Source organism: Coregonus clupeaformis, chromosome 11 (assembly GCF_020615455.1).
Source record: "Coregonus clupeaformis isolate EN_2021a chromosome 11, ASM2061545v1, whole genome shotgun sequence".
Taxonomy (NCBI): domain Eukaryota; kingdom Metazoa; phylum Chordata; class Actinopteri; order Salmoniformes; family Salmonidae; genus Coregonus; species Coregonus clupeaformis.
In genome coordinates, this window is record NC_059202.1 from 26,697,199 (window position 1) to 26,725,110 (window position 27,912).

General features: G+C 45.1%; 1 protein-coding gene across 1 annotated transcript in view; it reads right to left on the reverse strand.

Moving 5' to 3' along the window:
• LOC121576457 (uncharacterized protein KIAA1614-like) overlaps nucleotides 1-27,178 on the reverse strand; it is a 45,295-nt gene extending 18,117 nt beyond the window's left edge. Inside the window, exons 1-6 of the mRNA XM_041889615.2 lie at nucleotides 27,014-27,178; nucleotides 21,863-22,838; nucleotides 14,979-15,048; nucleotides 13,216-13,356; nucleotides 10,621-11,963; nucleotides 4,916-5,066 (exon numbers count right to left, since the gene is read on the reverse strand). Of these exons, the coding sequence (XP_041745549.1) occupies nucleotides 4,916-5,066; nucleotides 10,621-11,963; nucleotides 13,216-13,356; nucleotides 14,979-15,048; nucleotides 21,863-22,808 (2,651 nt within the window). The 5' untranslated portion in view covers nucleotides 22,809-22,838; nucleotides 27,014-27,178. The remainder of the gene's footprint in view (nucleotides 1-4,915; nucleotides 5,067-10,620; nucleotides 11,964-13,215; nucleotides 13,357-14,978; nucleotides 15,049-21,862; nucleotides 22,839-27,013) is intronic.
• Between the last annotated feature and the right edge of the window lie 734 nt (nucleotides 27,179-27,912).

Consider the following 27,912-nt stretch of genomic DNA (forward strand, 5'->3'; position numbering starts at 1 on the left):
GCAGTTGCTATACCAAGCGGTGATGCAGCCAGTCAAGATGCTCTCGATGTTGCAGCTATATAAGTTTTGGAGGATCTGATAGCCCATGCCAAATATTTTTAGCCTCCTGAGGTGGAAGGGGCATTGTCGTGCCCTCTTCACGACTGTGTTGGTGTGTTTGACAATGATAAATCCTTAGTGATGTGGACACCGAGGAACTTGAAGCTCTCGACACGCTCCATTACAGCCCTGTCGATGTGAATGGGGGCATGCTCGGCCCTCCGTTTCCTGTAATCCACGATCAGCTCCTTTGACTTACTGAGGGAGAGGTTGTTGTCCTGGCACCACTGCCAGTTCTCTGACCACCTCCCCATAGGCTGTCTCATCGTTGATCAGGCCTACCATTGTTGTGTCGTCGGCAAACTTAACGATCGTGTTGGAGTTGTGGGTGAACAGGGAGTACAGCACGCACACCTGAGGGGCCCCCGTGTTGAGGGTCAGTGTGGCAGATGTGTTGCTGCCTATTCTCACCACCTTTGGGGGCCCGTCAGGAAGTCCAGGATCCAGTTGCTGAGGGAGGTGTTCAGTCCCAGGGACATTAGTTTAGTGATGAGCTTCGAGGGCGCTATGGTGTTGAACAATGAGCTGTAGTCAATGAACAGCATTCTCACATAGGTGTTCCTTTTGTCAGAGTGGGAAAGGGCAGTGTGAAGTGCAATAGAGATTGCGTCATCTGTGGATCTGTCGGACGGTATGCGAATTGGAGTGGGTCCAGGGTGTCTGGGATGATGCCGTTGATGTTAGCCATGACCAGCCTTTCAAAGCATTTCATGGCTACAGATGTGTGCCATGGGCGATAGTCATTTAGACAGGTCACCTTGACGCTCTATGGTGGTCCGCTTGAAACATGTAGGTATTGCAGACTGGGTCAGGGAGAGATTGAAAATGTCAGTCCATGGCTTCTGGTTGGGATATATACATACGGTCACTGTGGGTACGACGTCGTCGATGCACTTATTAATGAAGTCGGTGACTGATGTGGTAAACTCCTCAATGCCATTGGATGAATCCTGGAACATATTCCAGTCTGTTCTAGAAAAACAGCCCTGTAGTTTAGCATCCGCTTCATCGGATCACTTCCGAATTGAGCGTGTCACTGCTACTTGCTGTTTGAGTTTTTACTTGTAAGCAGGATCAGGAGGATAGAGTTATGGTCAGATTTGCCAAATGAAGGGCGAGGGAGCGCTTTGTATGCTTCTCTGTGTGTGGAGTAAAGGTGGTCTAGAGTTGTGTCCCCTCTAGTTGCGCAGGTGACATGCTGGTAGAAAATAAGTAAAACGGATTTCAGTTTTCCTGCATTAAAATCACCGGCCACTGGATGAGCATGTTCTTGTTGGCTTATGGCCTTATATAGCTAGTTGAGTGTGGTCCTAGTGCCAACATCGGTTTGTAGTGATAAATAGCTATGAAAAATACCCCGAGAGCATCTGGTCCGAGAGCATCTGGTCAGCGCGGCGGTGGCACAGGAATTCTCATCTCTCCCAAGTGGACATTCTCTCTTTTCCCCCTGACCCATCTGTCTATCTCCTCATTTGAATTCCATGCTGTCACAGTCACTAGCCCATTCAAGCTTAACATCCTTGTAATTTATCGCCCTCCAGGTTCCCTTGGAGAGTTCATCAATGAGCTTGACGCCTTGATAAGTTCCTTTCCTGAGGATGGCTCACCCCTCACAGTTCTGGGTGACTTTAACCTGCCGACGTCTGCCTTCGACTAATTTCTCTCTGCCTCCTTCTTTCCACTCCTTTCCTCTTTTGACCTCACCCTCTCACCGTCCCCCCCACTCACAAGGCAGGCAATACGCTTGACCTCATCTTTACTAGATGCTGTTCTTCTACTAATCTCACTGCAACTCCCCTCCAAGTCTCTGACCACTACTTTGTATCCTTTTCTCTCTTGCTCTCCTCCAACACTACTCACTCTGCCCCTACTCAGATGGTAATGCGCCATCGCAACCTTCGCTCTCTCTCTCTCCCGCTACTCTCTCCTCTTCCATCCTATCATCTCTTCCCTCTGCTAAATCCTTCTCCCTCCGGTCTCCTGATTCTGCCTCCTCGACCCTCCTCTCCTCCCTTTCTGCATCATTTGACTCTCTATGTCCCCTATCCTCCCGGCCGGCTCGGTCCTCCCCTCCTGCTCCATGGCTTGACGACTCATTGCGAGCTCACAGAACAGGACTCCAGGCAGATAAGCGGAAATGGAGGAAAACTAGACTCCCTGCTGACCTGTCATCTTTTCGCTCACTCCTCTCTACTTTTTCTTCCTCTGTTTCTGCTGCAAAGCCACTTTCTACCACTCTAAATTTCAAGCCTCTGCCTCTAACCCTAGGAAGCTCTTTGCCACCTTCTCCTCCCTGCTGAATCCTCCTCCTCCTCCTCCTCCCTCCTCTCTCTCTGTGGATGACTTCGTCAACCATTTTGAAAAGAAGGTTGACGACATCCGATTCTCATTTATTAAGTCAAATGACACCGCTGGTCCTGCTCACACTGCCCTACCCTATGCTTTGACTTCTTTCTCCCCTCTCTCTCCAGATTAAATCTTGCAACTTGTGATGGCCGGCCGCCCAACAACCTGCCCGCTTGACCCTATCCCCTCCTCTCTTCTCCAGAACATTTCCGGAGACCTTCTCCCTTACCTCACCTCGCTCATCAACTCATCCTTGATCGCTGGCTATGTCCCTTCCATCTTCAAGAGGGCGAGAGTTGCACCCCTCCTCAAAAAACCTACACTCGATCCCACCGATGTCAACAACTACAGACCACTATCCCTTCTTTCTCTCCAAAACTCTTGAGCGTGCCGTCTCTAGCCAACTCTCCTGCTATCTCTCTCAGAATGACCTTCTTGATCCTAACCAGTCAGGTTTCAAGACTGGTCATTCAACTGAGACTGCTCTTCTCTGTGTCACGGAGGCTCTCCGCTCTGCCAAAGCTAACTCTCTCTCCTCTGCTCTTATCCTTCTAGACCTATCTGCTGCCTTTGATACTGTGAACCATCAGATCCTCCTCTCCACCCTCTCCGAGTTGGGCATCTCTGGCGCTGCTCACTCTTGGATTGCGTCCTACCTGACAGGTCGCTCCTACCAGGTGGCGTGGCGAGAATCTGTCTCCGCACCACGTGCTCTCACCACTGGTGTCCCCCAGGGCTCAGTTCTAGGCCCTCTCCTATTCTCTCTATACACCAAGTCACTTGGTCTCTCCTATCATTGCTACGCAGATGACACACAATTAATTTTCTCCTTTCCCTGATAACCAGGTGGCGAATCGCATCTCTGCATGTCTGACAGACATATCAGTGTGGATGTCGGATCACCACCTCAAGCTGAACCTCGGCAAGACGGAGCTGCTCTTCCTCCCGGGGAAGGACTGCCCGCCCCATGATCTCGCAATCACGGTTGACATCTCCATTGTGTCCTCCTCCCAGAGTGCAAAGAACCTTGGCATGACCCTGGACAACATGCAGGTTCATGCTCTATAACATTCACAGAGTACGACCCTACCTTACACAGAAAGCGGCACAGGTCCTAATCCAGGCACTTGTCATCTCCCGTCTGGATTACTGCAACTCGCTGTTGGCTGGGCTCCCTGCCCTGTAACTTATCCAGAACGCTGCAGTCCGTCTGGTGTTCACCTTTCCCAAGTTCTCTCACGTCACCCCGCTCCTCTGCACACTCCACTGGCTTCCAGTTGAAGCTCGCATCTACTTCAAAACCATGGTGCTTGCCTACGGAGCTGTGAGGGGAACGGCACCTCCTTACCTTCAGGCTCTGATCAGACCCTACACCCAAACGAGGGCACTACGTTCATTCACCTCTGGCCTGCTAGCCCCCCTACCTCTACGGAAGCACAGTTCCCGCTCATCCCAGTCAAAGCTATTCACTGCTCTGGCACCCCAATGGTGGAACAAGCTCTCCCACGACGCCAGGACAGCGGATTTACTGACCACCTTCCGGAGACACTTGAAACCCTACCTCTTTAAGAAATACCTGGAATAGTAGAATAGTAATCCTTCTACCCCCCTTTACTACCACTGTCTTTTGTCTAAACTAACACCAGACTTATTTCACCTGCTAGCACTGACTTGTTTAAAGAAATGTACTTATTGTGATCGAGATGTAGTTGCCCTGATTGCACTGACTTGGCTCACAGCTGCTTGTTTGAAGAAGTGTACTTACTGTGATCAAGATATGGTTGTCCCACTGGCTATCCTAAGTTGAATGCACCAATTTGTAAGTCGCTCTGGATAAGAGCGTCTGCTAAATGACTTAAATGTAAATGTAAATGTTAACAAAGACACACACCCCCCCGCCCTGGAGTTATAAAAATGTAATACGTGTAATGATAAGGCTTCGCTGTACAGTTGTTTCCGAGTGCCCTATAGAAAAAAGCAAGTAGAGATTCGATAGAGTCATGATCACACCATTATTACAGCAAAAATGGCTTGCTTGTAGCCGCCCAACCAGGTCAAAAGATCTGATCCATAGGCTATTACCTGTGCAACATATCTTCCTACAGCGGATCGCCGGGAATGCATTTTACATTCATAAAATATGTTGTGGGCCGTTCAAATATTACTGACCATTTATTTACACTTTGTTCAGTCATGTTACCTCATTGGCTAGTTAGCTAACTGGTAACTTTACCATTATATCCTAACATTTGGGGGCACAGGCAGAAAGGAAAAGGGATAGCTTCTTCAGGAGATCAATGATCATAGCAATACATTAATTAATGAATGACAGATCTCTTGCATGTAATCACAAACCTGATGTTTTTAAAGAGACAGTGTACAATTTTCAATGTAATGCATCTCAATAGGAAAATAGTATTTAGAATTAAGCATAAGAGTGTGGTGTAGGTAGGGAGTTACCAATACTCACTGAGCTGGACTAGGGCTATCCTCCCTCTGATGCTCTGCTCTCATTGGCCCCCTGACACGTCCGCCACCTCCAGAGTAGTATGGGGGAGGGGTTATGATGCTGGCTCCACCCAGACAGAGCTCTCCCATCAATGGATGATGCAGCTCCACTTCTAAAGGGGAGAGAGGGATGTTTACAAGGTGAAGAATCTGTAACTTTCATCTTTTTTTAATGAAAAGCAGGAATGAGTAAGGAATGTTATAGGAATGTTATACAGACATTTTCATGTGGTATGAATATTGTTTGTGAGATGTGAATTTCTTCCTACAAGTCTAGGTCCAAAAGGATCCTTAACAGCTTCTGCCCCGAAGCCATAAGACTGATGAACAGTTAATCAGATGGCTACCCAGACTATTTGCATTGAACCCCCTTTTTTACGCTGCTGCTACTCGCTGTTTATTATCTACAGTGAGGGAAAAAAGTATTTGATCCCCTGCTGATTTTGTACGTTTGCCCACTGACAAAGACATGATCAGTCTATAATTTTAATGGTAGGTTTATTTGAACAGTGAGAGACAGAATAACAACAAAAAAATCCAGAAAAAACACATATCAAAAATGTTATAAATTGATTTGCATTTAAATGAGGGAAATAAGTATTTGACCCCCTCTCAATCAGAAAGATTTCTGGCTCCCAGGTGTCTTTTATACAGGTAACGAGCTGAGATTAGGAGCACACTCTTAAAGGGAGTGCTCCTAATCTCATCTTGTTACCTGTATAAAAGGCACCTGTCCACAGAAGCAATCAATCAATCAGATTCCAAACTCTCCACCATGGCCAAGACCAAAGAGCTCTCCAAGGATGTCAGGGACAAGATTGTAGACCTACACAAGGCTGGAATGGGCTACAAGACCATCGCCAAGCAGCTTGGTGAGAAGGTGACAACAGTTGGTGCGATTATTCGCAAATGGAAGAAACACAAAATAACTGTCAATCTCTCTCGGCCTGGGGCTCCATGCAAGATCTCACCTCGTGGGGTTGCAATGATCATGAGAACGGTGAGGAATCAGCCCAGAACTACATGGGAGGATCTTGTCAATGATCTCAAGGCAGCTGGGACCATAGTCACCAAGAAAACAATTGATAACACACTACGCCGTGAAGGACTGAACTCCTGCAGCGCCCGCAAGGTCCCCCTGCTCAAGAAAGCACATATACAGGCCCGTCTGAAGTTTGCCAATGAACATCTGAATGATTCAGAGGAGAACTGGGTGAAAGTGTTGTGGTCAGATGAGACCAAAATCGAGCTCTTTGGCATCAACTCAACTCACCGTGTTTGGAGGAGGAATGCTGCCTATGACCCCAAGTACACCATCCCCACCGTCAAACATGGAGGTGGAAACATTATGCTTTGGGGGTGTTTTTCTGCTAAGGGGACAGGACAACTTCACCGCATCAAAGGGACGATGGACGGGGCCATGTACCGTCAAATCTTGGGTGAGAACCTCCTTCCCTCAGCCAGGGCATTGAAAATGGGTCGTGGATGGGTATTCCAGCATGACAATGACCCAAAACACACGGCCAAGGCAACAAAGGAGTGGCTCAAGAAGAAGCATATTAAGGTCCTGGAGTGGCCTAGCCAGTCTCCAGACCTTAATCCCATAGAAAATCTGTGGAGGGAGCTGAAGGTTTGAGTTGCCAAACGTCAGCCTCGAAACCTTAATGTCTTGGAGAAGATCTGCAAAGAGGAGTGGGACAAAATCCCTCCTGAGATGTGTGCAAACCTGGTGGCCAACTACAAGAAACGTCTGACCTCTGTGATTGCCAACAAGGGTTTTGCCACCAAGTACTAAGTCATGTTTTGCAGAGGGGTAAAATACTTATTTCCCTCATTAAAATGCAAAAATCAATTTATAACATTTTTGACATGCGTTTTTCTGGATTTTGTTGTTGTTATTCTGTCTCTCACTGTTCAAATAAACCTACCATTAAAATTATAGACTGATCATGTCTTTGTCAGTGGGCAAACGTACAAAATCAGCAGGGGATCAAATACTTTTTTCCCTCACTGTATGCATAGTCACTTTACTCCTACCTAGATGTACATACAGTGCATTTGGAAAGTATTCAGACCCCTTGACTTTTTCCACATTTTGTTACGTTAGTCATTCAAAAATGGGTTAAATAAAACATTTTCCTCATCAATCTACACACAATACCCCATAATGACAAAGCGAAAACAGGTTTTTCAAATTATTAGCAAATTTATTTAAAAAATGAAAACAGAAATACCTTATTTACATAAGTATTCAGACCTTTTGCTATGAGACTCAAAATTGTGCTCAGGTGCATCCTGTTTCCATTGATCATCCTTGAGATGTTTCTACAACTTGATTGGAGTCCACCTGTGGTAAATTCAGTTAATTGGACATGATTTGGAAAGGCACATACCTGTCTATATAAGGTCCCACAGTTGACAATGCATGTCAGAGCAAAAACCAAGCCATGAGGTCAAAGGAATTGTCCGTAGAGCTCAGAGACAGGATTGTGTCGAGGCACAGATCTTTGGAAGGGTACCAAAAAATGTCTGCAGCATTGAAGTTCCCCAAGAACACAGTGGCCTCCATCATTCTTAAATGGAAGAATTTTCGAACCACAAAGACTCTTCCTAGAGCTGGCCGCCTGGCCAAACTGAGCAATCGGGGAAGAAGGGCCTTGGTCAGGGAGGTGACCAAGAACCCGATGGTCAGTCTGACAGAGCTCCAGAGTTCCTCTGTGGAGATGGGAGAACCTTCCAGAAGGACAACCATCTCTGCAGCACTCCACCAATCAGGCCTTTATGGTAGAGTGGCCAGACGGAACCCACTCCTCAGTAAAAGGCACATGACAGCCTGCTTGGAGTTTGCCAAAAGGCACCTAAAGGACTCTCAGACCATGAGAAACAAGATTCTCTGGTCTGATGAAACCAAGATTGAAGTCTTTGGCCTGAATGCCAAGTGTCACGTCTGGAGGAAACCTTGCACCATCCCTACAGTGAAGCATGGTGGTGGCAGCATCATGCTGTGGGGATGTTTTTCAGCAGTAGGGACTAGGAGACTAGTCAGGATCAAGGGAAAGATGAACGGAGCAAAGTACAGAGAGATCCTTGACGTAAACCTGCTTCAGAGCACTCTGGACCTCAGACTGGAGCGAAGGTTCACCTTCCAACAGGACAACGACCCTAAGCACACAGCCAAGACAACACAGGAGTGGCTTCGGGACAATTCTCTGAATGTCCTTGAGTAGCCCAGCCAGATCCCGGACTTGAACCTGATCAAACATCTCTGGAGAGACCTGAAAATAGCTGTGCACGCCGCTCCCCATCCAACCTGACAGAGCTTGAGAGGATCTGCAGAGAAGAATGGGAGAAACTCCCCAAATACAGGTGTACCAAGCTTGTAGCGTCATACCCAAGAAGACTCGAGGCTGTAATCGCTGCCAAAGGTGCTTCAACAAAGTACAGAGTAAAGGGTCTGAATACTTATGCAAATGTATTATTTCAGTTTTTTTATTTCTAATAAATTTTCCATTTCTAAGAAAACTGTTTTTTGCTTTGTCATTATGGGGTATTGTGTGTAGATTGATAAAAAATTTAAGAATAATACATTTTAGATTATGCTGTAACGTAACAAAATGTGGAAAAAGTCAAAGGGTCTGAATACTTTCCGAATGCACTGTATTACCTCAATTACCTTGACTAACCTGTACCCCTGCACATTGACTCGGAACCGGTACCTCCTGTACATAGCCTCGTTATTTTTATTTTATTGTGTTACTTTTTTTATATACACTACCAGTCAGAATTTTTTGAACTTCTACCTTGTATAATAATAGTGAAGACATCAAAACTATGAAATAACACATATGGAATCATGTAGTAACCAAAAGGTGTTAAACAAATATTTATATATTTGAGATTCTTTAAATTGCCACTCTTTGCATTGATGACAGCTTTGCACACTCTTGGCATTCTCTCAACCAGCTTCACCTGGAATGCTTTTCCAACAGTCTTGAAGGAGTTCCCACATATGCTGAGCACTTGTTGGCTGCTTTTCCTTCACTCTGCGGTCCGACTCATCCCAAACCATCTCTTTGGTTGAGGTCGGGGGATTGTGGAGGCCAGGTCATCTGAAGCAGCACTCCATCACTCTCCTTCTTGGTAAAATAGCCCTTACACAGCCTGGAGGTGTGTTGGGTCATTGTCCTGTTGAAAAACAAATTATAGTGCCACTAAGCCCAAACCAGATGGGATGGCGTATCGCTGCAGAATGCTGTTGTAGCCATGCTGGTTAAGTGTGCCTTGAATTCAAAATAAATCACAGTGTCACCAGCAAAGCACCCCCACACCATAACACCTCCTCCTCCATGCTTTATGGTGGGAGCTACACATGCGGAGATCATCCGTTCACCCACACTGCGTCTCACAAAGACACGGCAGTTGGAATCAAAAATCTCCAATTTGGACTCCAGACCAAAGGACACATTTCCACCGGTCTAATGTCCATTGTTCGTGTTTCTTGGCCCAAGTAGGTCTCTTCTTATTATTGGTATCCTTTAGTAGTGGTTTCTTTGCAGCAATTCGACCATGAAGGCATGATTCACAGTCTCCTTTGAACAGTTGATGTAGAGATGTGTCTGTTATTTGAACTCTTTGAAGCATTTATTTGGGCTGCAATTTCTGAGGCTGGTAACTCTAATGAACTTATCCTCTGCAGCAGAGGTAACTGGGTCTTCCATTTCTGTGGCGGTCCTCATGAGAGCCAGTTTCATCATAGCGCTTGATGGTTTTTGCGACTGCACTTGAAGAAACTTTCAAAGTTCTTGACATTTTCCGTATTGACTGACCTTCATGTCTTAAAATAATGATGGACTGTCGTTTCTCTTTGCTTATTTGAGCTGTTCTTGCCATAATGTGGACTTGGTCTTTTACCAAATAGGGCTATCTTCTGTATACCCCCCTACCTTGTCACAACACAACTGATTGTCTCAAACGCATTAAGAAGGAAAGAAATTCCACAAATTAACTTTTAAGAAGGCACACCTGTTAATTGAAATGCATTCCAGGTGACTACCTCATGAAGCTGGTTGAGAGAATGCCAAGAGTGTGCAAAGCTGTCATCAAGGGTGGCTATTTGAAGAATCTCAAATATAAAATAAATGTTGATGTGTTTAACACTTTTTGGGTTACTACATGATTCCATGTGTTATTTCATAGTTTTGATGTCTTCACTATTATTCTACAATGTAGAAAATAGTAAAAATAAGGAAAAACCGTTGAATGAGTAGGTGTTCTAAAACTTTTGACCGGTAGTGCATATATATTTTTACGTTAGTTTATTTAGTAAATATTTTCCTAACTCTTAATTTTCTTAAAACTGCATTGTTGGTTAAGGGCTTGTAAGTAAGCATTTAACGGTAAGGTCTACCTGTTGTATTTGGAGCATATGACAAATAAAATTTGATTTGATTTGAATAAATCCACTGGATTTACATTCACCTCCTTTGCTCTCAACAAGGCATTTACCATCACCACCCATTGATATGCAGATTATGCTGTCACCTTGGCCCTCTGCCATTCAGATGAGCTGTGAAGAGCAGCAACACAATGTCTTTTTCTCACCAATCCACTGTCCCACAGCACACAAATTAGTGTGTTTGTGCGCGCAAGTGTGTATTTTAAGCTGACCTGGTGCCTGTGGCGCAGGGTGCACCGACTTCTCTTCTGCTTTCTTCGCTGGTGATGGGGAGGTCTTCAGCAGGGAGACAGGCCTGATACAGGGCATTATCGTGCCAGTGCTGGAAGTCAGCCCCAAAGACAGACCATCCTCCTTGAAGTTCCCCCCAACAGAGTGCTCGTTCTGGGGGCTGGGTGCGGCCCCTCTCCCCTGGTCTTCCAGGGAGTCCTGGGACAAAAGGCGGTACTGTGGTGAAGACATGAGTTTGACCGATCGCTGGCCAATGGGCCGACTCTTGGGTCCTGTTTTCAGAGCTGATTTGATGGGCAGTGGGGAAGGGGGAAAGTGGGTGCCCTTGAGGCACAGGGGACTGTTTGTGGGTTCTTCTGGGGGAGCGGGAGAGTGAGTGTGCAAACCCACCACCATTGACACAGGTGTCTCAATGGCGTAAGGATTGGGCGGCACCACCACAATACCATTAGTTGAGCTCACTGGTGCCAAACTGTGATTGGACCTTAGTGGTGGTGGTGTTGGCGGCACCGTGATGGGTGCTCCATGCCCATTGGTGCCCAGAATCTCCCCTCTCCTACTCCTCCTCTTCACCTTCATCGTCGACACCCGAACACTCCCACCTCCTCTGCTGCTGTCTGTCTCTCCCGCCGAGCCACGCCCTGTCCCGTCGCTATCCGCCACATCGCGGAGGGTTACCTTCCCAATGTACGTCTCCTTGATCAGCTTGGTAAGAACTGTCTGGCTGGGCTCACTGGGAGCCACCGAGCAAGACATCAGCACCTTCCCCTCCCCTTCTTCGTTCACTGGGCCGTTCTGCCCTTTCGGGGGTGATGGGTTCAGATGGAGGTTCAGATTCGGGACCCCGCCTTCCAGGAACGTCCCGCACGAGTTGCACTGCCTGTTGAGCGCCTCCTGTGCTGCCGCGGCTTTAAAATGGCCCCCACTGCCACCGTTTACGTAGCCCTCCTGTGTCCTGCAAGCCTTCTTGTGCCATAAGAAGCTGCCTTCGAGGCAGCGCCCTGGATCAGTGTCCCTCCGCCCGTTGACATAGGAAGAGAGGTTGGGCTTGGATATGAGCAGACCCTGGGCCCTCCTCCTCTGACGGAGCCTCTCCAAGTAGCGCACCTCCGCATCTTTCTCTGATTCGTCCTCGAAGCGGACCCGTGTCGGCGATTGGCCGGGGCGCCGGCGGGGGCCGCAGGCCGAGTCGCTGCTGGAGGAGTCACTGAGGTTTCCCGACAATGAGGTAACCGCGGCAACTATCGCCGATGACACCGACACACTTCCCTTCCCCGCCAGAGGAGCCCGGTGAAAGGGAGCACCAGCCGTGGACAGCTGCTCCCTGTAGATGGAGACACACACACACAGAAAGACAGAAACCCCATAAAGAAACAGCCAGCATTTTTCCTCCTAACACAGAGGATTGTTTACATGGCTGTGGGATTCTTCTCCGTGTTCTGGCACATGTGTATCCCAGGTGGGAACATCCCACCTTGGTCAGAGTGAATATGCTGAGGTAATCAGTAATCACTGCTCCAGGACCACAGATGATATTAGGATTAAGATTGGGGAGGTGTGGTAGTTGTATAATGCCAGCTGGATTGCGTAACGCGTATGCTGGAAATAGCCAGAGAGAGAGAGCACCTGACGTAGCAACCAAGATAACCTAATGGGCCATCATGTATAGGCCAATGCTTTACATTAAGTTAACTAATGACTACATGTTGCTACAACTATGTACTCAGCTGTACATGGACACTGCAGATAAGATACATTAGCTACATATTGTATAGTTATTGTGGAGTTACTAGTTAGTTCAATGTAAATACCAGCATGTCACATTATTACATACTGTAGTATCTGTGTAACACACTTTAAAGCACAGCTGTCAAACTCATTCCACGGAGGTCCAAGTGTCTGCGGGTTTTTGCTCCTCCCTTATACTTGATTGATGAATTAAGGTCTCTAATTAGTATGGAACTCCCCCCACCTGTTTGTCTTGGGCTTAATTGAAAGGAAAAAACAAAAAACCTTCAGACACTCTGCCCTCCATGGAATGAGTTTGACACACCTGCTTTAAAGTGTGACCCATAATAGATATCTGCGACATACCAGGCATTTAAAAACTACTAAAGGGCACTATAAACAGAACACACATGAACAACTATACATTATACAAGCAGTAAATCAAATATATATCATAACATTACAGTGAAACAAGCACGACAAGAGAGCACCGCCTGTTGCAGCTATCTACACTGGACACTGTCAGTAAACAGAAAAGAGAGAGCTGCAGAACATTTTAACCAGCCAAACACAATACAGCCCTTCCGGACTGTCCAGCACAAAAGCCTACAGAGATTTACAGGCCCTGCAGGGCCCCACGAACCAGAAGGGAGAAAAGGGACTGAAAAGAGGAGGGGAAAACGGGTTTCTCGTTTGGTTGGTTATGGTGCTACAGGTGTCTGCTACAGATAAGCTCAGTAGGTAAACACACACACGACTCTTCAATCCCCCCCCCACACACACGACTCTCCAACCCTCCCTCCCACACACACACACACACAGACACACACTTGCGGAGCAGTACTTACGGGTTGTCCCTCTGCATGGGTAGGATAGTGTGGTCGGCCTTGAGTGGGTAGGACCGGGCCTTCATGCGGGTGCTCTCCAGGAGCCGCTTGGCCTGCTCATGGCGCTGACTCAGCGGCAGGTCCTCACTGGACACAAAGGCCCTGTTGGCCTCACAGACCGTCACACACACACACACACACACACACACAGGCAGAGGGGGTGGGGAGAGGTACACGTCAGTGCCTGTGTGGGAGAGGCACTCAGAGTGGGGGATTAGGCTGAGCAGGCCGTTTCTACTAATTAGGCTGACGAGTGTGTGTGCGAATGAGATTTGGAGTGTGTGTGTTTCAATTTGCTTTTAGTGTGTATGTGTGTATATGTGTGTTTTCATGAGCTTTCATCCTGTTTGCCAGTGCTTGTGTTTATGTGTGTGTATTTGTGAATGTGTGAATGAGTATATTTTACTAAGAAGAAGTCCCTTTGCTGGGATACGTCTCTGTGAATGGGCATTACAGACGTGAACATTTTACAAACACCAAAAACACAGTTACCCACAGTGCTCAGGGCTTTAACGACTAACCACACATAGCTGCCCATTCAGTTCCACCATGACATCTGCTTAACAGGCACTCAATGGGGGAACAAATGAGTGTGTTTCTACTTTCTACTACAAGCTGTTGTACCGAGATTTCCTCCTCTTATGTTGAGACTGACTCAGACGAGTGAGTGACATGACAGAGAAGTGAGCGATATAACCGTAATCCTCTCTGATGATGACAGTGGGACTTTTAGTAACAGCTGTTTTAAACACTGCGTCCCTGTCACTCTTTGCAGCTTGGGGCTCTAACACGGAAAGATACAAGAGCAAAGCAGTAGAGTCATAGGTGTTGGTAGAGTCATAGGTGTTGGTAGAGTCATAGGTGTTGGTAGTGTCATAGGTGTTGGTAGTGTCATAGGTGTTGGTAGTGTCGTTAAAGCTATGTAGATGTATCAGGAGGAAAATATTTAGGTTGGGACTCAACAAAAAAACAACTCAACATACATCATTGAGTTGGTAAAGATCAGAGGATGTATGTTTTACAGTCAGGAAATGTTAGTACTCAAGTCAGAGTTTATTTTAAGTGCATTTCACATGGGTCACAAGTACACACTTTACATCATTAAAAGGGAATAAATTAATGTAGGAAAATGAGGAATATGGAGCACTGACTGTGTTGATGGCCAGTACTGACAGTTCGTCTCTTAGAGCAACAGAAGACCCAGGTGACTCAAACTGGAAATAAGATTATGATACATCCGTTTGTGGTCAACCCTCTGCTGGCCCCTGGAGAGCTCCTGGGTGCGCAGGTTTTGCTCCAGTCCTAATCTAACACGAAAATCATGTGTTTTAGAGCAGGGCTAGAGCAAAATCCTGCATTCCTGGAAGCTATACTGTCACGATCGTCATAAACAGCGGACCAAGGCGCAGCGTGATAAGCGTACATTCTTTTAATGAGTACACACACAAACAAAACAATAAACGATACGTGAAGACCTAGGGTTAAACACAAACCTTACGGATCAAGATCCCACAATAAACTAGTGCCAACCGGCTGCCTAAGTATGGTTCCCAATCAGAGACAACGAGAATCAGCTGCCTCTGATTGGGAACCACCCTGGCCAACATAGAAAACACGAACTAGAACGAAACATAGAAAATAACACATAGAAAATCCACACCCTGGCTCAACATATAAGAGTCCCCAGAGCCAGGGCGTGACATATACAGGAGGTTCTATTGTACCTTTGGCTGTGCTCGCTGTCTTGGAGGGAGATGCCTGAGTCCCAGTCAATGTCATTCAGGGTAATGAAATCTGTGGAGAGAGATGAAAACTGTAGCTAAGCAGGTTGAAGTAGAATTTCTCTCCAATATTGAAATGCGTCCGTCTCTGTTTCTCGAGAAACTACAACACAAAAAGCACAAATCAAATCCGATTTTATTGGTCGCATACACATGTTTAGCAAATGTTATTGCGGGTGTAGCGAAGTGCTTGTGTTCCTAGCTCCAACAGTGCAGTAATATCTAACAATACACACAAATCTAAAAGTAAAATAATGGAATTAAGAAATATTTGGACATTATATATTTATACTCCGGACTCCGACATTGCTCGTCTAAATATTTCTTAATTCCATTATTTTACTTTTAGATTTGTGTGTGTGCTCCCTCTGCTGTCTCCTGAAGTCCCCTATTGTTTTGTTGACGTTGAGAGAGAGGTAATTTTCCTGGCACCACTCTGCCAGGGCCCTCACCTCCCCCTTGTAGGCTGTCTCGTCGTTGTTGGTAATCAGGCCTATCACTGTTGTGTCGTCTGCAAACTTGATGATTGAGTTGGAGGCGTGTGTGGCCATGCAGTCATGGTTAAACAGGGAGTACAGGAGGGGACTGAGCACGCACCCTTGTGGGGCCCCTGTGTTGAGGATCAGCGTAGTGGAGGTGTTTGCTTACCTTCACCACCTGGGGGTGGCACGTCAGGAAGTCCTGAGCTGTAGTCAATGAACAGCATTCTTACATAGGTATTCCTCTTGTCCAGATGGGATAGGGCAGTGTGCAGTGTGATGGCAAATGCATCCTCCGTGGATCTATTGGGGCGGTATGCAAATTGCAGTGGGTCTAGGGTGTCGGGTAAGGTGGAGGTGATATGATCCTTAAATAGCCTCTCAAAGCACTTCATGATAACAGAAGTGAGTTCTATGGGGCGATAGTCATTTAGTTCAGTTACCTTCACTTTCTTAGGTACAGGAACAATGGTGGACATCTTGAAGCAAGTGGGGACAGCAGACTGGGATAGGGAGAGATTGAATATGTCCGTAAACACTCCAGGCAGCTGGTCTGCGCATGCTCTGAGGACGCGGCTAGGGATGCCATCTGGGCCGGCAGCCTTGCGAGGGTTAACATGCTTAAACATCTTCCTCACTTTGGCCACGGAGAACGAGAGCTCACAGTTCTTAGGAGCGGGCCGCGTCAGTGGAGAAGAAGGTGTTTAGCTTGTCTGGGAGCAAGACGTCAGTGTTTCCGCGACGTTGCTGGTTTTCCCTTTGTAATCAGTGATTGTCTAGAGTCCCTGCTACATACGTCTCGTGTCTGAGCAGTTGAATTGCAACTCCACGTTGTCTCTGTACTGATGTTTTGCCTGTTTGATTGCCTTACGGAGGGAATAACTGGACTGTTTGTATTCGATCATATTCACAGTCACCTTGCCGTGGTTAAATGCGGTGGTTCGCGCTTTCAGTCTTACAATAGACATACAATATCAATATAGACAATATTGGTTCTTCCATATACAGTGGGTATCATAAGTATTCACCTCCCTTGGATTTTGTTGCATTACGAAGTGGGATTTAAATAGATTTAATTGTGATTTCTACACAAAATACTTCATAATTTGAAAGTGAAAAGAAAATTTTACACATTTTTACAAATTAATAAAAAATAGTTGTGTAAGTATTCTCCTCCTTTGTTTTTCTAGCCTAAATTATTTCAGGTGTAAAACTAGGCTTAACAAGTCACATAATAAGTTACATGGTCTCTGTGTGAAATAATAGGGGTTGACATGATTTCTGAATGACTACCCGTTCCTCTGTCCCACATACATACAACATAAGGCCGCTTAGTCAGTATGGGCTGTGGGTTCGATAAATTTTTTTTTATGCACTCACTAACTGTAAGTCGCTCTGGATAAGAGCGTCTGCTAAATGACTAAAATGTAGTCAAGTATTGAATTTCAACTACAAATACCAGGGAGCTTTTCAAAAGCCTCATAAAGAAGGGCAGTGATTTGTAGATGGGCAACAATAACAAATCAGACACTGAATATATCTTGAAGAAGCCTGGAACTGCTACCTTATCCTGGACCTGCTGTTTTGACCCTTTGCTGTTTTGACCCTCTCTCTCCCTCTCGCTCTCTCTACTGCACCTGCTGTCTCGACCTCTGAATGCTCGGCTATGAAAAGCCAACTGACATTTACTCCTGAGGTTCTGACCTGTTGCACCCTCTATAACCACTGTGATTATTATTTTACCCTGCTGGTCATCTATGAATGTTTGGACATCTTGAAGAACGACCTAGTCTTAATGGCCATGCACTCTTATAATCTCCACTGGCACAGCCAGAAGAGGGACTGGCCACCCCTCAGAGCCTGGTTCCTCTCTAGGTTTCTTCCTAGGTTCCTGCCTTTCTAGGGAGTTTTTCCTAGCCACCGTGCTTCTTCATCTGCATTGCTTACAGATTGGGGTTTTAGGCTGGGTTTCTGTTGATCTGCTGATATAAAAAGGGTGTGATGGAAAATGTTATGTTTGTGCTTTTCCAATAACCAATTTCTGTGTTCATGCAAGTGACTGATTGAACGAATCCTCAATATCAGTATCTGCAATTTGGCAGTACACCCAGAACTTTGTTTTGAGAACGAAAGGATATCTCAGTTTCAAGGTCTCAGCTTGGAGAGAAGAAGCCTTGTGAGGTGTTGGTCGGTCACATGCATGAACCAAAACGTTAATGATGAATTAATTATCAATAGTGAATAAGCTAAATCATGCAAATACAACTTGTCTGTGTAAGTATATAAGAGATCTAACGGGACTGCCCCGACAGAGCTCCTGACAGACGTTCACTATGGTGTATCAAGTTTGTTGGAACCTCTCCAGTTAACTGTTCATAAACAATGATTCATTTAAGATTGACTTAGAGTGTCCCTGTGTAGAATTTAAACAACAAGGGCTTCATAAATAAATGTGATTCATTGATTTGATTGATTAAGCATGGTCAAGTTCATAATTATGCTGTGGATTATGGATTAAACCACCCAGACACAAAGATAGTCGTCCTTCCGAACTGTGCTGCAGGACAGGAGGGAAACTGCTCAGGGATGCCACCATTGGTGATTTTAAAACAGCTACGGAGTTCAATGGCTGTGATGGGAAAAAACTGAGGATGGATCAACAACATTTTAGTGAATCCACAATAATGACCTAAATGACAGAGTGAAAAGAAGAATGCAAATATACAGAATAATTATATTCCAAAACATGCATCCTGTATCACTAAAGTAATACTCAAGAAAGAAACATGGAAAAGGAATACACTTTTTACATTTACATTTTAGTCATTTAGCAGACGCTCTTATCCAGAGCGACCTACAGTCAGTGAGTACATACATTTTCATACTTTTTCATACTGGCCCCACGTGGGAATCGAACCCACAACCCTGGCGCTGCAAACGCCATGCTCCACCAACTGAGCTACACGGGACCTAAATGCAAAGCCAAGAAGACACTGAATGTTCCTGAGTGGCCAAGTAATTTTTGTTTTGCTTACAGTGCCTTCGGAAATATTCAGACCCCAACACCTTTTCCACATTTTGTTACGTTACAGCCTTATTCTAAAATGTATTAAATATTTATTTTGCCTCAGCAATCTACACACAATGCCCCGATAAATGCAAATTTATTAAAAATAACAGAAATTCTTTATTAACATAAGTAATCAGACCCTTTGCTATGAGACTCGAAATTGAGCTCAGGTTCATCCTGTTTCCATTGCTCATCCTTGAGATGTTTCTACAACTTGATTGGAGTCCACCTGTGGTAAATTCAATTGATTGGACATGATTTGGAAAGGCACACACCTGTCTATATAAGGTCCCACAGTTGACAGTGCATGTCAGAGCAAATACCAAGCCATGAGGTCGAAGGAATTGTCCGTAGAGCTCAGAGACAGGATTGTGTCGAGGCACAGATCTGGGGAAGGGTACCAAACAATTTCTGCAGCATTGAAGGTCCCCAAGAACACATTGGCCTCCATAATTCTTAAATAGAAGAAGTTTGGAACCACCAAGAGTCTTTCTAGAGCTGGCCGCCGGGCCAAACTGAGCAATTGGGGGAGAAAGGCCTTGGTCAGGGAGGTGACCAAGAACCCGATGGTCACTCTGACAGAGCTCCAGAGTTTCTCTGTGGAGATGGGAGAACCTTCCAGAAGGACAACCATCTCTGCAGCACTCCACCAATCAGGCCTTTATGGCAGAGTGGCCAGACGGAAGCCACTCTTCAGTAAAAGTCACATGACAGCCCGCTTGGAGTTTGCCAAAAGGCACCTAAAGGACTCTCAGACCATGAGAAACAAGATTCTCTGGTCTGATGAAACCAAGATTGAACTCTTTGGTCTGAATGCCAAGCGTCATGTCTGAAGGAAACCTGGCACCATCCCTACGGCGAAGCATGGTGGTGGCAGAATAATTCTGTGGGGATGTTTTTCAGCGTCAGGGACTGGGAGACTAGTCAGGATCGAGGCAAAGATGAACGGAGCAAAGTACAGAGAGATCCTTGATGAAAACCTGCTCCAGAGTGCTCAGGACCTCAGACTGGGGCGAAGGTTCACCTTCCAACAGGACAACGACCCTAAGCACACAGCCAAGACAACGCAGGAGTGACTTCGGGACAAGTTTCTGAATGTCCTTGAGTGGCCCAGCCAGATCCCGGACTTGAACCCGATCTAACATCTAATAATAATAATAATAATATGCCATTTAGCAGACGCTTTTATCCAAAGCGACTTACAGTCATGCGTGCATACATTTTTTTGTGTATGGGTGGTCCCGGGGATCGAACCCACTACCTTGGCGTTACAAGCGCCGTGCTCTACCAGCTGAGCTACAGAGGACCACAACATCTCTGGAGAGACCTGAAAATAGCTGTGCAGCAACGCTCCCCATCCAACCTGACAGAGCTTGAGAGGATCTGCAGAGAGGAATGGGAGAAACTCCCGAAATACAGGTGTGTGAAGCTTGTAGCGTCATACCCAAGAAGACTCGAGGCTGTAATCGCTGCCAAAAGTGCTTCAACAAAGTACTGAGTAAAGTGTCTGAATACTTATGTAAATGTAATATTTCTGTTTTTTAGGATGATCAATGGAAACAGGATGCACCTGAGCTCAATTTCGAGTCTCATAGCAAAGGGTCTGAATACTTACGTAAATAAGGTATGTTTTTTATTTGTACGAAATTTGCAAAAATGTATAAAAACCTGTTTTTGATTTGTCATTATGGGGTATTGTGTGCAGATTGATGAGGGGAACAAATAATTTAAAACATTTTAGAATAAGGCTGTAACGTAACAAAATGTGGAAAAAGTCAAGGGGTCTGAATACTTTCCGAATGCACTGTAAATCTGCTTTAAAATGTATGGCAAGACTTAAATTGTTGTCTAGCTATGATCCAACACCTTGAATATTCTGAGAATAATAATGGGCAAATATTGCACAATACAGGTGTGCAAAGCTCTTAGAGACCTACCCTAGACGATTCACAGCTGTAATCGCTGCCAAAGGTGTTTCTAACATGTATTGAGGGGTGAATACTTATCTAAATCAAGGTATTTTATTTTTCATTAATCTTGGGTAGATTGCTGACAATTTTTTTTACAATTAAATCAATTTTAATCCCACTTTGTAACACAATAAAATGTGAAGAAATCCAAGGGGGGTGAATATTTTCATACCCACTGTATATCAAGAAATATGGAAGATGTATTAAGTTTTCCCTATTTGTTTACTTTTCACTTTGTCTATGAAAAGCTTGATTAATTTAGCATGAAAATATTTGAGGCCATGAGAGTGAGGGACAGAGCAACCCACAGGCGGAAGACAACTTTTGTTTGTGAGACGGTCGCAATTAGAGAGTCATTACGATCATTAAACATCTGGTCAGCAGTCAGAAATAGACTTATCGCCCTCCCTCCCTCCCTCCCTCCCTCCCTCCCACCTTCTCCTTGCTCTTTTTTACCTCTACTTTCCATTGGAATGTTTTACCTTTATCACATTACATTGATTGTTTTAAAAGGTCCAATGCAGACATTTCTGGTTAACAATTAAGTACCATACTGTGGTTATTTTCAATTACAAATGGTCAAAAGGAAACAATAGCTTTTTAGCAAACAGCAATTTCTCAAGCAAGTTTTGCTAGGACTGTCTGGGTGTGGTCTGAGTGGGGAGGGGAAAACTGAAAACTAGCTGTTATTGGCACAGAGGCAGGCCAAAACTCCATCCCACCAAAACAGACAGAAATTTCAGACAGTCTTTTCAAACAGCTCTTACACAACAAGGGGATTATCAACATTTTCACAATTTCACAGTATTATTCCAACCTCATAGTGTGGGAAATCATGTTTTTGACTGCACTGGACCTTTAAGCCTCATCAAAATGGCATAGGTGAGGTGTCTGTGGCAAGAATATCCCTGTAGTGGAAATGTACTCTCCACCTGGCCGTGCGAATAGATCAGGTCTGTCTCAGGTAAATCCCATACATCACTGAGGTTTAAGAGGGCTAGGAGCCAAAAATCTTTATTGTCTAGACTCTAGTGTCTCTATTGACTGTAATCTCATTATTGTTATCTGAAGGTATGCTAAACAAGGCTAACACATTTGCTAACATTCGCTAATATAATCCAAGGTTTTGATCATGTTAGCTAACAGTCTGAAAATGTAGTGTACTGAACCTGAAAATAGAAGCAGAGGGTGCTACTGGATGTTAGGGGAGAAACTCATTCAACAATGATGTTATATATATAATTTTTTTACTAGTGGGTGGTATATGGTGGAGAATAGAGGCCCAGCATCTTTAGCTCTTTACTGTACCTCTTCCGTTGCATATGGCCACCTCCTCTGCCTTCTGCTCTTTGGCCCCTGGCTCCGGTCCCTGGCTCTTGTTCAGCATCTGCTTGAGGAGGCCCCGGTTCATCTCCACCCTCTCTGCCAGAGATATGGAGCTCCCATTGCTGCACACACTCTCCAGGCTGTCGGCCCTCCACAGGCCAACCGTTGCCCCCTGGGACCCCAGCACGCCCATACACCGCCTCAGACCCTCCAGGCTGTCCCTGCGTAGCAGCTCCCTGCACACCCTGCTGTGCCCCTTGGCCTTCCTCTGCTGGCCCCCAGGGGCCCTGATCGAGGGCCTGTCTGGGGCCGGAGGCTTGTCCTCGGTCAGCAGCAGCGTTTCGGGCCTGGTGGCCTTCCAGAAGCCCTTGGGAGGGACCCAGGGTTTAGCCATGTTAGTGGCACTAACGTTATCCTCCAGGGGACTAGCGTTGGCGCTAACGTCAGAGAGGTTCTCCAGGCTGGAGCCCTCGCCCAGGCTGCGTGGGAGTGCTAGCAGGCTGAAGTCCGACCCAGCCATCCCTGCCTCCTCTATCAGGCTGTCAGGCACAACTGGCCGGAATGTGTAACCCTGGGACTCTGCATCGTCGTCGCTACTGCTGGAGCCCCAGCTCACAAGTGAGGGACTGAATAGGGAGGAGGGCACAGGACAGGCCTTCTTATCCATGCCAGCCTTGAAGGCTGCCTTTTTGTGCTCAGATAAGGCCTTGACCTTAGATTTCACGGCTGATCCAGGGGTCCTGGGTTGCTGCTGGAGCAGGAGCCGGCTCAGGGGGCATGGGGAGGGCGAGGTGGGTGTGGCAGGTGCCGGTCTGAGGCTGGAGGAGGGTTGGTCGTCTTCTGTGCCAGGGTGGAGGGTCTGGGGCTCAGCCCTCTGTGGCACACGGGGCATGGGGAGAAAGGAGTCTGCCGAGGCTACTTTCTCCATGGCCACATCACAGTCAGGGGAACATTAGCGCTGTGGAGGAAAGAGAAGAGAAAGACACAAAGGATTTTTTTGGGGGGGGGGCAGGTAGCCTAGCGGTTAGAGCTTTGGGCCAGTAACCGAAAGGTTGCACGTTCGAATACCCGACGTGCCCTTGAGCAAGGTACTTAATCCTAATTTGCTCCAGGGGTGCCATAGTACTATGCCTGACCCTGTAAAACAACACATTTCACTGCACCTATCCGGTGTATGTGACAATTTTTATGTGAGATGCTGATTCGAAAGAGAGAACTATGTTTGTAATTTTAAGGTCACCGTTTTTGGAACTACAGCCTTTTAAATCTGTACTTTGATATGACAAATAACTGTTAAATCAAACTACAATCCACAAAGGGCTTCAACCTGAGAGAAACCTATGTCCCTCATTAAAAGGGAGATAAACACAAAGGAAGTCTCTTTCCCCTGTCTTTGTATAAAGTTTGTAAGAGGCCCAGTGCAGTCAGAAACTTGATTTTGCTGTGTTATATATACATTTCCAGTCAAATTATGATAATGCCCTTTTAATGTAAGAGCTGTTTGAAAAGACCGCCTGAAATTTCAGCCTGTTTTGGTGGTTTTGGCCTGCCTAGTAACATCACCAGGTGGTAAATTAGTTAATAGACCAATAAGAAAGAGAGTTCCAAACCCCTCTGCCAATGACAGCTAGTTTTCAGTTTTCCGCTCCCCACTGAGACCAATCCCAGACAGTCCTAGCAAAATTCTTGCTTGAGAAATTGCCCTTCGCTAAGAAGCCATTTTGGTTTCTTTTTGACAATTTTAACTGAAAACAATTACAGTAAGGTACCAGAAATGATTTTATCTTGAGATTAAAAACAGCTGCATTGGACCTTTAAGAGAGACCTGGCCTTTCTGTTAAGTAACATGGTGGGCAGAAGTACAACATTGCCTGGCAGCTAATTACTATTGCAACCCTCTCTGATATTCATTCCACTTTGAGGACACCACTTTGTCACCAAGGGTAACACGATGGCGACGATAAATGATGTCACAAACAGACCAGCGCAAAGGATAACTAGCAGACTAGTCTTAAGAACACTACTACATTAACAGTGTGAATTGTGACCATTCCAGAGACTGTGGAAACAGGTTTTAGGAAAAGAGGAATCTAATAGACTACTGTATCCTATTATATCACATCAAAATTAATTATGTAGCACTCAAAGCTATAGAAAACTATGGAAAAACATTTGTACATCACCCCTTTCCAACAGAGATTGCCACATATATACACACACACGTTTGAATAATTTTCTGCAGTAAATTCAGAGAATATTTGATAAAACACTAGGCAGGCTTTCGCAACAGTATGAAGAAAAGAACAGAATGGCTGCCAGAGGCACTTATATACAGAATGTATCATCCTCGGTGTTCTGATAAATATAGTGTTTATTGAAAGGTAACACAGCAACAACAACTCAGATTATTACTCTGACCATAATTGACTTGCTACTCATCATACCCATATTAAACTACCTATCTCTATAAACATAGGCCTACAGTGCACATGAGTGTTTATTAATGTTAACGAGCGGAATTCATGAAATACCACAGCAGGCTGGTGAGGGGAGGACGGCTTATAATAATAATGTCTGGAATGGAGTTAATGGAATGGTATCAAATACATGGAACCATGCATTTAATGCGCTTGATACCATTCCATTGATTCCATTCCTGCCATTACTAGGAGCCCGTCGTCCCCAATTAAGGTGCCACCAGCCGCCCATGTGAAATGCATACCATCTTCACCAAACAAACCCCAACACAGTACTGTGCTTCTGAAGACACACACCCTGCAAACACTGACAGCTCAGTAGAGAGTACATGCTCACATGAGAGAAAAACACAGTCCTGTTCCCTGACAAGATACACTGAGTGTACAAAACATTAGGAACACCTTCCTAATATTGAGCTGCACCTCAGAAAAAGCCTCAATTCGTCGGGGCATGGACTCTACAAGGTGTTGAAAGCGTTCCATAGGGATGCTGGCCCATGTTAACTCCAATGCTTCATACAGATGTGTCAAGTTGGCTGGATGTCCTTTGGGTTCTGGACCACACACGGAAACTGTTGAGCGTGAAAAACCCTCCAGTGTTGCATTTCTTGACACACTCAAACCAGTGCGCCTGGCACCTATTACCATACCCCGTTCAAAGACAGTGGTGGAAAAAGTACCCAAATTGTCATACTTGAATAAAAGTAAAGATACCTTCATAGAAAATCACTCAAGAAAAAGTGAAAGTCACCCAGAAAAATACTACTTGAGTAAAAGTATTTGGTTTTAAATATACTTAAGTATCAAAAGTAAATGTAATTGCAAAAATATACTTAAGTATCAAAAGTAAAAGTATAAATAATTTCAAATTGCTTATAATAAGCAAGTCAGACAGCACAAGTTTTTTTTTTTTACGGATAGCCAGGGGCACACTACAACACGCAGACATAATTTACAAACAAAGCATTTGTGTTTAGTGAGTCCTCCAGATCAGAGGCAGTAGGGATGACCAGGGATGTTCTCTTGGTAAGTGAGTGAATTTGACAATTTTCCTGTCCTGCTAAGCATTGAACATTTAACGAGTACTTTTGGTTGTCAGGGAAAATGTATGGAGTAAAAAGTACATTATTTTCTATAGGAATGTAGTGAAGTAAAAGTAGTCCAAAATATAAATAGTCGAGTAAATTACAGATACCAAAAAAAAATACGTAGTGCTTTAAAGTATTTTTACTTAAGTACTTTACACCACTGTTCAAAGGCACTTCCATACCCCATTCAAAGGCCCATTCACCCTCTGCATGGCACACATACACAATCCATGTCTCAATTGTCTCCAGGCTTAAAAATCCTTCTTTAACCTGCCTCCTCCCCTTCATCTACACTGATTGAAGTGGATTTAACAAGCGACATCAATAAGGGATCATAGCTTTCACCTGGGTTCTAATTTGATTTAATTAGTGTGTGCTTAATACATAGGGCTCCCTGACAAGTTAACACCACCCACAGGCCTCAACTGTGAGCTGTCAAGTACCCACAAACCTCCTCTACTTAACCACACAAAGCTATACTGTAGTGCACCACACAGTACAATACCACCAGGCAAAGATGGAACATATTGTATTTGCTGTGCGCTTGTGTCACTTGAACATGATCTACCATCAAAAGTCACAGACACAGCTTTGATGGGAATGTGTTAAGAGTAAATACAGAGTAGCTTATTAAAGGTGTCTTTTCAGACTTCTTCAACTTTCTCAACTGCCTCAAGTCAGACCAGGGCCCGTATTCATAAAGTGTCTCAGAGTAGGAGTACTGATCTAGGATCAGTTTTCCCCTTTAGATCATAGAGAATAATATTACAGGGACAGGGTGGGACCTGTTCCTAGATCAGCACTCCTAGCTACTCTGAGACACTTTATGAAGTGGCTACTATACCGTAGGGTTTTAATCATCACAGATTCTGTCAGGAACACAGCTGCTATCTCCAAATTCCAGGGAGCAACTGTGAGACGCAGAGAGCATGTTAGAGGTTGTAGGCTACACTTCCACACAGAATTGTACTTCACAACCTCTGCACTTGTGTTGAAATGCATGCCGTCACTGACCCGCAATGCATTTAAAAAAAAACTTTAGTCTTTTAGTAGACGCTCTTATCCAGAGCGACTTACAGTAGTGTGTGCATACAGTACATTTTCTCATACTGGTCCCCCGTGGGAATCGAACCCACAACCCTGGCGTTGCAAGCTCTACCAACTGAGCCACACGGGACCACAAGGTCAAGGTCAACGTATGAGACCAAGGGAGAGAAGGAAAACAATTGCTTCTGCAAGACTGGGTTTCTTCTATAAGAAACTGTGTTATTCTACCATCATTTATCATAATTTCCTATCATGGTCCCACCTCTACTGAAATGCTAGGTTTGTAGTACACATGCAAATACGGTGGCCACAAAGGCTTTGAGAGATTTTGGCCTCTCCTGTCTGTATTTGAATTCAGACCAGAGATGACACCACAGATGCTGTGATCACAGCTACATTGAATGCTAAAGTTCCAATTGTATTTCAAATAATTACATATAGTTTCTTCCTTCTTTAGGTAATAGTTTTAGAGAGTATAGTCTCCCTGACAGAATAAAGAGGGGATAGTTGTGGGGTCTTACCTCTCCCTCTTCCATTGGTGTTTGGAGACTGAGGTAGCTCTGCCTCTGGTCTGCTCTCTCAAATCCCATTCCTAAATTCTGTGAAAGCTCAGCCAATGCCTTTTCCGTTATTTAAGCGACGCCTTCTATTTAGAAACAACCTTCCCCTTTCTCTCTCTCTCTCTCTCTCTCTCTCTCTCTCTCTCTCTCTCCCCACTCTCTCTCTCTCTCTCTCTCTCTCTCTCTCTCTCTCTCTCTCTCTCTCTCTCTCTCTCTCTCTCTCTAGCTGTGTTGGGTCAGTTTCAAGTGTGGTGCTCATCTCCAGTGAGCACTCTGGGATTTTCACCAACCTTCTCCTCCCCTCAACAGCCCCTGCTGCCAACTATCTAGCTCCTCTACCCTCCTTCCTCTGTCAAACCATCTACAGCAGGCAGTGGGCAGCAACTAATTGTAAAAGGTGATCAACATGTGTGGAAACCTCAGGGTTGCTTGGGGATACAGTCTTGAGCAGCTGGTAGAGGATTGGCCACAGAAGTTCTTACTGGAAAGCAAAGGGCAGCTCTATTGGTGGAGGGCTGAAAATCTGCCCTCTGTGGGTGGAGTTTCATAACTTCACCCTTGAATTTGAGAGAGAGAGGGAGAAAAAAAAGAAGCAAAGGAATCTTAAATGCAGAGAGTAGAGGAAGTGCAGAAGTCTCCAGGCTCATGTTCCAGTTCCTGCTGCCTCGGAATTTCCTTTGTTGATTCTCGGCTCATTCGTCACTTCTTCTGACTCCACCTCATATGTTACTGATTGTCAGATAAAAATAATAATACTTTTACATTTGAATTCATCTTTAAATGTACAAAAAGTTTCACTAGTTACGAATTGCATTCTCATGTTTATTTTTCTTTCAGGGAAAAAGTATGGATCCCCAAAG